General features: G+C 40.2%; 1 protein-coding gene across 4 annotated transcripts in view; it reads left to right on the forward strand.

The window, feature by feature from the left end:
* The window catches only part of CABCOCO1 (ciliary associated calcium binding coiled-coil 1), a 78865-nt gene extending 68101 nt beyond the window's left edge, over positions 1-10764 (forward strand). For 2 of the 4 annotated variants that reach the window (XM_042459420.1, XM_042459419.1), the window contains exon 8: positions 10311-10763. In XM_042459420.1, the coding sequence (XP_042315354.1) occupies positions 10311-10385 (75 nt within the window). In that variant the 3' untranslated portion in view covers positions 10386-10763. Of the gene's footprint in view, positions 1-10310 lie in introns of all 4 variants that reach the window. The other 2 variants (XM_042459417.1, XM_042459418.1) reach the window with 1 other exon arrangement.
* The last annotated feature ends 463 nt before the right edge of the window (positions 10765-11227 follow it).

Below are 11227 nucleotides of genomic sequence, written 5' to 3' on the forward strand. Positions count from 1 at the left end.
ATAGATAGATAGATAGATAGATAGATAGATAGATAGATAGATAGATAGATAGATAGATAGATAGATAGGGAAGGATAGGTGTTAACTATGTCTTTTAAATTTCTTGTACCATATTTTCTGGCGTATAAGACAACTTTTTAACTCTCTAAAATTGGGTCAAAAGTCAGGGGTCGTCTTATACGCTGGGTTAAGCTCAAAACAAGAGAGTCCCATGGCCCAGCGCACTTACCTGGCTTGTTTAGGGCCGCCACCGGCCTCCTACTGCTGGCTGCCAGCTTCTCAGGCCTCCGGAGGCCTCTGGAAGCCGGTGCGAGTGTGCAAGGCCAGTGAAGAAAACAAAAGGGACACTATCTGCTGTCCACAAAAATGAGACGCCTCAGTGAATGGCAGATAAAACTCTTCAATCAGTTAAGGACAGACAAGAAGCAAAAAAAGTTGGTAGAAATAGGGTCAAACTCCTGGACAAGCTGTTTAGCACAGGGACAGAGATTACTATAATAATCAGTGCTGAGAAATACAAGAAGATGACAAAAAAAGAAAGAACAAAAGACTTCATCTGCAAGATTCAAGAAATCAAAAGGACATTGACACCAATTGGGGATACTATATTATCAGTAGGAGAACATATGACATGATCAAGAAGAAATAAAACAGTGATGGTAACAATAAACTGAAGAACTATGTACAAGAGATGAAAAGATGAAAGATTAATTCAAGATGATGAAATCAGAATCTTAGAAAGTGAAGTGGACCTTCACTCAAAGCACTTGGGAGAAATAACTCACCAGGAACAGATGGCATGCCAATTGAGTTGTTTCAGACTATTGAGACAGAAACCACTTAAGTTCTAACTGAAATCTGGCAACAAATATGGGAAACTAAGCAATGGCCTATGGAAACGGACTGGAAATGTTCAAGATACATTCTAATCCTTAGGAAACAGGATAACAGGGATTGCAGTTATTACTAGGCTGTTGGATTAATCTTCCATATGTTCAAAATGATGCTCAGAATTTTACAACAAAGACTTTCACCATATATGGAGCAAGAAATACCAGATATTCAAAGTGGGTTAGAAAAGGAAGAGGCACTAGGGATCATATTGCAAACATATGTTGGATAACTGTCTCCCCCCCCCCCTTTTCCCAAAAATATATTAATGTAATTTAAACATATTAATCCATTACTTTTTGGGGGGGGGGTACTGTAATTTTTTAAAATTAATTAATTTTACTTTTTACTGATATGATTATACACACAAAGTTCAATAAAAGAGAATGTTCCCTGTGTTGTGTTTCTTTTCTGGCTATTATTGTTTTATTTCATGATTATAGCTATAAATAATGGGGAGATGATCCATACTGAGTGAAAAATATACTAGGTAAACCATTGGATTTGGTAGCGCTAAAAATAATAATAATATAATAATAATAAAATTTTATTTATATACTGTACCGCCTTTCCAAAGATCAAGGCGGTTTAACAACATAGTTAAAAACATCCACAATACAATAAAATCAGGGTAAAACACAATTACATCATCCCCCAAAATCTCAAGCCAGCTTCCAATGCTGCTGAGAGTGGAGGGGGGGGAGTACTTCGGGGGTCAGGGGTATGCCTTCTGGAACAGATGTGTCTTCAACCCCTTCTTGAATTGCTCCAGCGAGGCGGCCAAGCGGAGCTCGCCAGGAAGCGAGCTTGGGGGCAGAGATAGAAAAAGTCCTCTGAGTGGTGATGGCATACCTAGCATCTGGGACCCTTAACAATTGCTTCCCGGCTGACCTGAGTGTGCGAGGCAGATTGTATGGAGAGAGGCGGTCCTCCAAGTACCCTGGGCTCAAGCCATTTAGGGCTTTATAGGTAATAACCAACACCTTGTATTGCGCCCGGAAGCGAACAGGCAGCCAATGGAGGTCTTTAAGGACAGGTGTTATATGACTGGTCCTGGAAATACCAGTGACCAGTCTTGCCGCCATATTCTACACCAGTTGCAGCTTCCGGGTAAGGTACAAGGGTTGCCCCATGTAGAGCGCATTGCAGAAATCCAAACGAGAGGTTACCAGAGCATGTACTACCATTTCAAGGTCCTCCTGGCCCAGGTAGGGACGCAGCTGGCGTATCAACCGAAGCTGATAGCATGTGCTCCTGACCGTCGCATCCACCTGTGGTGTAAGGTGGAGCGACGAGTCAAGGAGCACCCCCAGACTGCGAACAGAGTCTTTCACGGGAAGCGTGAACCCGTTCAGGACAGGTGGAAACACCTTCATCCCCGGGCCCGGAGAACCTATCACGAGCACTTCCGTTTTCTCTGGATTCTGTTTTCCCTCATCCAGCCCATTACCGACTCCAGACAGGCAACGAGAGGAGAGATGCCATCCATGGTCACTGAATCAGTCGGAGACATAGAGAAGATTATTTGGGTGTCATCAGCATACTGATAACCCCGCGCCCCATGTCTCCAGATGATCTCTCCCAGCGGTTTCATGTAGATGTTAAAAAGCATGGGGGACAGAATGGCTCCTTGAGGGACACCAGATGTAAGGGCCCTCTTACCGGAGCTCACGTCCCCCAGCTGCACCATCTGGAACCTTCCCGAGAGGTAGGAATGGAACCACTGGAGTACAGTGCCCCCGATTCCTAACTCTCTCAGGCGTTCCAAAAGGATACTATGGTCAATGGTATCGAAAGCCGCCGAGATGTCCCAGAGCACCAACAGGCACACGCTACCCCCGTCCATGCCCAGACGAAGATCATCGACCAAGGAGACCATGGCAGTCTCAACCCCGTAGCCCGCCCGAAAGCCGGTTTGAAATGGGTCTAGATAATCCGTCTCATCCAAGATCGATTGAAGCTGGATTGCAACCGCCCTCTCGATCACCTTCCCTAAAAATGGCAATAGCGATACTGGCCAATAATTATTATGGGGGTCGAGGGAGGGCTTTTTTAGCAAGGGTTTTACAGTGGCCAATTTTAAGCTAAATGGAAATTGCCCATCCCTCAGTGATGTATTAATTATACGGTGTAACATGGAAGTTACTACCGTTCCCCCCTGAGCCGCTAGCCACGAGGGACAGGGATCAAGAGAGCAAATTGTCTTCCTAACACTTCTAAGGATCTTGTCCACATCCTCAGTACTTGCAGACTCAAAGTGATCCAGTACAATTGAGTCCACGGAAGCTCTGGAGACCTCTACTCTGGTATCTGCACTAATACTGGCTTCAAAATCAGCCCTTATCCGAGAGGTTTTATCCACGAAGAAGTTGTTAAATTGGTCACAGCAGGCCTTAGATGGTTCCAAAATAGGGTTCAGGGCAGGAGGGAGCTGAGTAAGCTCCCTCACTACCCTGAACAGCTCTGCTGGACGCGACTCCGCGGATGCGATACGTGCAGCAAAGAACGAATTCTTTGCTGCATCTATCGCCTCTCCTTAGTGAATGATGGATGGCCATTTTGGAGGAAAGACTTAAATAGAATGCTGAGTATCTTTATGTTCTTTATTTCATTCATAAGTTTATTGTTTGGTAGATGCGGCATAGAAGAGAAAGATATTGAGAAGCTGATACCTACCATGAATGGTCATTCTAGGAATGCTGAAGGAGCAATTCACATCTAATTGGCTAATCCCTCATGCCAGCCGATCAAGACAGAAGTTCCCAAAATTCCAAACCTTTTTCATCCATTGATTCATCTCTCTCCTCTTCAGTTTTATTCTTCCTGCCCTGCCAACTGGTTGAGCTTTCAAGTGTGTGTTCTTCTATCTTCAACCTTTAATACAAAATCTCTGATTAATAGACAAAGAATAGTTGTAAAGAAAAAGATTTAATATGCCAACTGAGATAGCAAAGAACATATGTAAACAAATTGAATTGAACAACCAGAAAACAGGGAAAGGTGTTGCAATCGAACATGCTTGCCTTCTGTGAAAAAAGAAATGACAAGAGAAGGATGAAATTGATCCTATATACTCCCCCAAGACTTCATGCTTGCAGGTCATAGAGGGCCAAGGAAAATGATCAGAAAATCACAAGGGTCCATCAGTCATTGGGCGACATGGCTCTGAACAAGGGACAGGAACAATATTAAAGAAAATATTCCTATTGCCCAGTGAAAGTAAAATGGAAGGCTGATAATTGCAGCAGCAAGTGGACAGTGATTTGCAGCAGTGTGGAAAGCCTAAAAAAGATAAACACTAAAAATAAAATTAAGTTTAAACTCATATGTGAGAAGTCTGCTCAAGGAGAAAAGGGGTGCATGGAGATCACAAGCACAATTGTGAACTCTTGGGTGCCATATTGAAGCTTCTCATTTTGACTAAAGGGATGAGACATAATCCAGGAGAGCTGCCACCCAGTCAGGAAAGGCATTGCAGCCGAACATGCAGGTACACACAATGATTGAAGTTTAGAGCAATTCAGTAAAGTGAATGCAGTGTGTTTGAGAAGAATAAAGCATCTTTTAAATTCAAACCAGGAAATGAGTACACAAGATGATAACTTTCACGTCTGGTGGCTTCAAATCCGTCTCAGATGTAAGAAAATTTAGTCAGTTTTGATGAGGCTGGGACAACAGTGTAACTTCCCCAATTCCACTAGAATCTTTGTTTCATTCATTAATTTATTCTTTTCAAATGTGGCTTGGAAGAGAGAGATTAGGACTACACAGAATGTGATCCAGAAAGCTTAACATCTTCAATCAGCCATGTATTAGCCTTCCGTGTTTTTGACAATGTCCACATTGCTGTTTTTGTGCTCCTAGTTGAACAGCAAAACTAGGAAACCACATGTGGTAGGGTGCCATACATGCCTGGCAGATTGCATTTTGCATGATACAGCACAAATTACTAGACAGGATGTTAAACAATTTCAGGAGGTTATATATATTAAGTTTAAAGACTAGCCATCACCTGATAATCTCATGACCTCTCTAATTTGAAAATCCCATTATTTGTTAGTTGCTAAAAGTAAGAAGAAAAAGTGGCCAATAATGAGCTGGTCTGTAATAACAATATCAGCATAGTTAACAAATACCCAAGGCTATTTGGTATCTCCATAGAAGTGTGACAGGGTATGCTGTGTTTTATTATTAGCAATTGAATGTATTACCTTGTTACTTCAGAGAGTGATGCTTCATAATAAAAGTGCTTGAAAGAGGTTTCCTAGTTGGATTTGATTAACTTTCTAAGAAATTCATATGATATCAAATTAATCATTGATGTTTACTCCACAAATATACCAAGAACATTGGTTTTATTGCAATTTCATGCATATTATGGAGCTGCTGAAGGCCAGCCAAGCTTACCTCTCATGTTTGTCATCATCTGTAATAAATCTACAAGAGAAACACAGTTCTCTCCAGGGGATTTACAACCAATATTCCTCTCTCACTCAGACAATTAATAAAACCAGAATATAATTGCCAGAAGGTACAAAAGCAGAGCAATAGCTTTTCAGTGGAATTGAGAAAATGATTATAAGAGATATAAAATAATGTAAGGTAATATAATTGGACTTAAACAATAAAGCAGAGAGGGCCACAGTACATCATAGAAAATGTTCTTCAAAGACCAAAGTCAGAGCTGTAGAGAAACTTGTGACCTATAAAATAGAAGTATCCACATCCACATCCTTAATATGGACTGCTTTCCTTTATTCTTCTGTCTGCCACCCTGTCATGGATGTTCAAAAAGCTAACAGGGATATAATTTTTTAAAAAAGAAATACCTGAAGCAGGATGTTTTATTTAAAAAACAGTGTATGGTATAATGTATCCTATATCTCCCTACTTGAATCTGCTGTGATTTAACCCTGGTAAAAGGACTGTGTTACCTGGATATCTTCTGTCCATCTGCTACCCAGTTTACACAGAAGAGCAGTTTGGAGAACCCTATAGTTTTAGGCATTATTATGGTTGTACTTGGGTGTCTGATTATATAGGCATTGTCATCAAACCATCCACATTCCTTATAGGACACCAGTGACTTCTCAAGGCAGTGATGGTCCACTAACTACAATCTCACAGACAATGACGTATATGGATTTTGAGACCCTCAGACCCTTTCCACCAAACCTTCCATAAAAATGGACTACAAGCCAACAGTTATGTCATCCCTGATGCAGTTCCAGTACATCTATCTGTTAAATTCTACTGTTTCACTTTTACCCACAATTACTTCAGATGCGAGGAGAATTTTTTTTTCCAGATCAGCAAGACAGTATTGTAACAGATTAACGGCTGACTTAGAACCAAACTTTCTCAGCTCATATCTCCCAAAGCCTCTTTTCTGTCTGACATAACCTCAGTGACAATAACTTCAATGAGCTGGACTTACAGATAGGAGTCACTGGAAATGTTTCACCAGAATTCCAATATCTTTCACCCAATCGTTGACCAGAACCTAAACCAGTACACAAAGCAGGTTTATTTTCCCAATACTGCTATATCACTTGATGACACATAGTGGCCTTCTAAGAAGTACCTCATACTGGCCAGTACGCATACTTACATGCTTCTAGCTTAGATCCAGAACATACCACAAAATCCACAGTCTGCAGGCAACCACATCTGTTTATAGCATATAGAGTTGGAAGGGACCACAAACCATCTAATCCAGTTCCCTGGCATGAAGGATTATGCAACTAAAGCACTCCAAAAAGTTAGCCAAATTATTTCAAAACTATATTTCAGTGGAGAGTCCACCACCATCTGAGGCAGCCGATCCCACTGTCAAGCAGATCTTATAATCAGCAGGTTCTTCCAGGTGTTTAAGTGGAATCCCTTTTCTTGCATTTTGAATTGGCTGAATGGTGCCCTAGTCTTTCAGACAGTAGAAAACAAGCTCTCCATCTTCTACGCAACATCCCTTCAGATGTTTAAAGAGAGCTATCATGTCACCTCTCGGTGTTCTCCAAGCTAAACATGCCCAGTTCCCTAAGTCATTCCTCATGGGCTTTGTTTCCAGACCTTTGACCATCTTGGTCACCTTCCTCTGTATATGTTGCAGCTTGTCAGTATGTAGGGCCTGAACAGACAGGCCAAAATAAAGCTGCTTTGGGTGACTTTGGAGGTATGCTGCTTAAATGTCACACACATCTTAAGAGGCCAGAAGCTGCACCAAAGCTGCGCTTCAGCCCTGATGACTTTTGCGTGGCTTTTGCACAGCTTCCGGCCTCTTAGGTTGCATGCAGCATTTAAACAGCATACCTCCAAAGTGACCCAAAGCAGCTTTATTTTGGCTTGTCTGTTCAGTCCTGTAGTGCACATAACTGAACAGTGAATTCCAGGTGAGGTTAACCAACATTAAGTGGAGTAGGATTATTAACTGCTGTCATAAAAACAAAATACCCTGGTACTTCTGATTCTGTGAGGCTCCTAATGCTTAGGCTGCCCTCTAACACTCAACATTTGTTGTTGTTGTTTTTTAAGGAAACAATTTGTTGTTGTTGTTTTTTACTGTAAGCCAGTTTAACTTCATTGTATACAACTTGCCCTGAATAGTTACACCCCTCTGAAAGGCTATGTTCACATTTGGTGCGGTCAAAGGAAATGTAGGTGATAGGAATACTTTTTATCAGTTTTGATTGGCCTATCTAGAGGAGGTGGACCTTGCCTAGAGAAAATGGATCTTGCCACAGTTGTACACATCCTGCATCCACATAGACTGTAATGTATGCCACTCCTTATGCAGCTGTATTTGAAGATAGGCTAGAAACTTCATTTAGTAAAGCATCAGTTACCCAGCTGTTTGCAGGAACTGAAGCATATAACACCTGGTTTTATCAGTGTCACTGGTTGCCACTCTACATGCAGATTTAAGTTGTTGCCAGGTGCATACAGCCTCCACCAAACTGATGACTTTTAAATGGGCTTAAGGTGCATCCAGACTGATTTAAAAGACCAGAAAGTCCCTCATTTTGTTCCTGATTTCATTTTGGAGATGTATACATGCTATGTTTATCCCAGAATACTTTCTTCAGCTCCTAGTACTTTTCATACCAGTCTGGTTTATTTTACCCCAGTATAAAATTGGAAAGAACGTGAAGAAAATCTGGGACTATTCAATCTAAATGTGCCCTTAAAGACTTAAACAGGCATTTAAATGAGGGGTTGGTTTTGGATAGATTTTGATTGATATTTAAATACTCTTTATGTAACTGCTACTGTTTCTTTACAAAGATATATTCGTTTCAGTCTTGTTTTTTATTTCTTAGATTGTAAATTTCTGGACTATAATTTGAAGTTATGAAATGTTGTCTCTTAGTATGTTATAAGCAGTCTTCAGACAGTCAACCTGCAGATGTAGCTTGTGAATATTTAAATGAATAAATTGCAGGATACTCCAGCAGTTAGCCAGAATGGTCTACAAGCTACTTACTTTCCACCCAGATGCATACTCAGAGCTATGCCTGGACATTTTTCAGCTTGAATTGAAGAATATGTGGGTGTGTCCCCAATCTACCTGCAGAAACCAAACAATTGATAGTTCAAACTTATCCCAACACTGGTGCAAGTATCACAGCCTTTACCTCACCTGGGAGTAGCAGGCTAGGATTAGCAGAGAGAGGAGGGTGTCTACAATATATACTGCTCTCCAACAGAATGCCCTGGGAGAGGTTGCTCTTATTGTTCACTTCCACTTTATCCATGATGAAGCAACTGCCTCATTCTGCATGATAGTGTCCATCAAATGTCATTTATAGTTTGGGGATTAAATTCCATTCTTGTTTATCATGGTTACATCAACATCTTTATGAAAATCAGCTATTATGAAAATCTTGACTCTTTGCATAGAATCAATATGCATCTGCAGCTTCTCTGAAGTTGCAGAGAAAATGTACAGTTGTTGAAAAGTCATTATTATTTGTTGCATTCTGTTCTTTTTATGGTTGTTTTTGTCATACCAAGCTGTTTTTCCTCCATGCATGCAAATATGTGCATACTGAAAAGGTTACCTAAATTCCAAGGCTACTGATATAGTGTTGATCTAGTGTTGCTTCAGGCAACAAAGTTGCAGAAACATATTATCCCTGCCAGAGAATATTTGTTGTCATCCTTGTATCTTTGGTATGAGTGCTGCAGTGAAATCTGAGCTCAGCATTCAGTTACTCCTTCATATGCTCTTTATTGGCAATTATGATTTTGTTAAAAGAGACAAGCAACATCTGAGAAACTAGTTCTGGATTTTTTGCTGTTGTTCTTGCTGCTGGGTTTCATTACATTTCCAATAATATCTTCTTAACTGCAATAGATTTTTTTTCAGCTGTTAAACATCTGCAGCAAGGCCTTTTGGTATTTATAGGTTAAATTAATCTGAAAATGCAAGGTTATTTGAGGGATGTTGATTGCTCATAGCAAACATAGAATACACTGAACTACATGTATCGTAATATGATAAAAGTGTTATTATGTAAGGATAGATAAGGCATAATATCTATAAAACAGACAGGCATTGTATGATAACATCAGTCTTTGCTGTGTTGAAATGTTAAGAGAGCAGCTGCTACCTCCATTATATTCACTTCCGATTTTCAAAGGAGGGGCTGGCTGCTGAATAGGATCATTGCTTAGCTGAGTTATTGTCAGCTCCATGTTACCCCACAAGTACTGACAGCCTTTGCTAGAGGTACAAGCAACCTCTCGGCAGAATGGAAGATCAATTAACATTATGCTGTCTATATCATGTTGATAAATGTACTGTATTGGATTAGTCCCATGAATGATGTGCAAGGTTTAAACTTCTTTATGTCTTTGGCTAAAACTGAGAAAATTAATTGGCAGAGTTTACCACAGATAGCTTTTGTTGCTACTAAAACTATACATATCCTTCTATATTGTAAGGACCGGATATGCCTTGAGAGATAGGTATTGTTTTGTGAATGCATGAGTGTTACTGTCGGGTTTAAACTTGCTTTTGAGTCAGTGGTCCAAAACGCACTGCAGAAATAATCCAGTTTGAGACACTGTAGCTGCCCTGGCTCAGTGCTAGACAACCCTGGGAATTATAGTTTAATGTGGCACCAGAGCTCTCTGACAGAGAAGGCTAAATGTCTCACAAAACTACAGTTCCCAGAAGTCCCAGGGTTGTTAAAGCAGTTTCAAACTGGATTATTTCTGCAGTATGTTTTAGATCAGTGTTTATGTTCTTTGTTTTAAATAAATCACAAGTATATTACAAAATCCTGAGCCTGTCGAATCTATAGTTAAGTATCTTGCCGTTGTATGTGTGTTTATCAATTTTGTTTTATTCTTTGTTGTGACATATTGGTTTAAACAAATTGTCTTCTTGCTTTTCTTAAACAATTTGTTTTTTGCAGTCTGAGATAAATGAAAAGCTGCAAATACAAGAAGAGGCCTATTCTGCAAGAATAGACAAGCTAAAGAAAATTTGAAGAAGCAGAGTGATGATGGTGCTTCACACAGATAATCTAGATGTGTTTTATTTCTGAAGGTCAGCATAATTAAGTCAGTGTCTCATCATCCAGAAAACATTGTTCTAAAATGTCTAATACAACAACTTTATGTATTATGTATATACTGAATGTTAAATTAAAACTGAAAAGAAAACTGAATCTTCCCTCAAAGCAATTTTATGGTTTGTCATGCTTTGTAAAATCGGAATATCATGTGATTTGTGAATAATTTCCCCATGTGTGTGATAGTGGAAAACATGCAAAGTATCAAGGGTATAAAAAGTTTCTAACCTGTTAGCAGTCATAAACCTTTTTCATATCCATAGGGTGAAACACACAAGCAAAATAAAGCGGCTTTCATCCACTCTGAAGATGGGCATTTAGACAATGCACAAGGTGAAAGCAGGTGGAACATGAAATCAAGGCCCCATACAGACAGGCCAAAATAAAGCTACTTCAGTTCACTTTGGAGGTATGCTGTTTAAATGATGCATGTGTCCGGAAGCTGTGCCAAAGCCATGCTCCAATCCTAAGGACTGGAGCATGCCTTTGGTGCAGCTTCCGGATTCTTAGGACACATGCATCATTTAAACAGCATACCTCCAAAGTGACCCGAAGCAGCTTTATTTTGGCCTGTCTGTACAAGCCCAAAGCCATATTCCGGGGCTAAAAACCAGAACAAAAAGAAGTTCTGATACTCCAACTTAAGATGGAAAATGCACATCCTCATGTCTGTATATAAACTCCAATGGATGTAATTACAACATACGCCATTTAAACAGTCCAGTAGGGGGCATGAGGTGAAGGGAAGTGACAGGGGC

The sequence above is a fragment of the Sceloporus undulatus genome, chromosome 3 (assembly GCF_019175285.1).
Source record: "Sceloporus undulatus isolate JIND9_A2432 ecotype Alabama chromosome 3, SceUnd_v1.1, whole genome shotgun sequence".
Taxonomy (NCBI): domain Eukaryota; kingdom Metazoa; phylum Chordata; class Lepidosauria; order Squamata; family Phrynosomatidae; genus Sceloporus; species Sceloporus undulatus.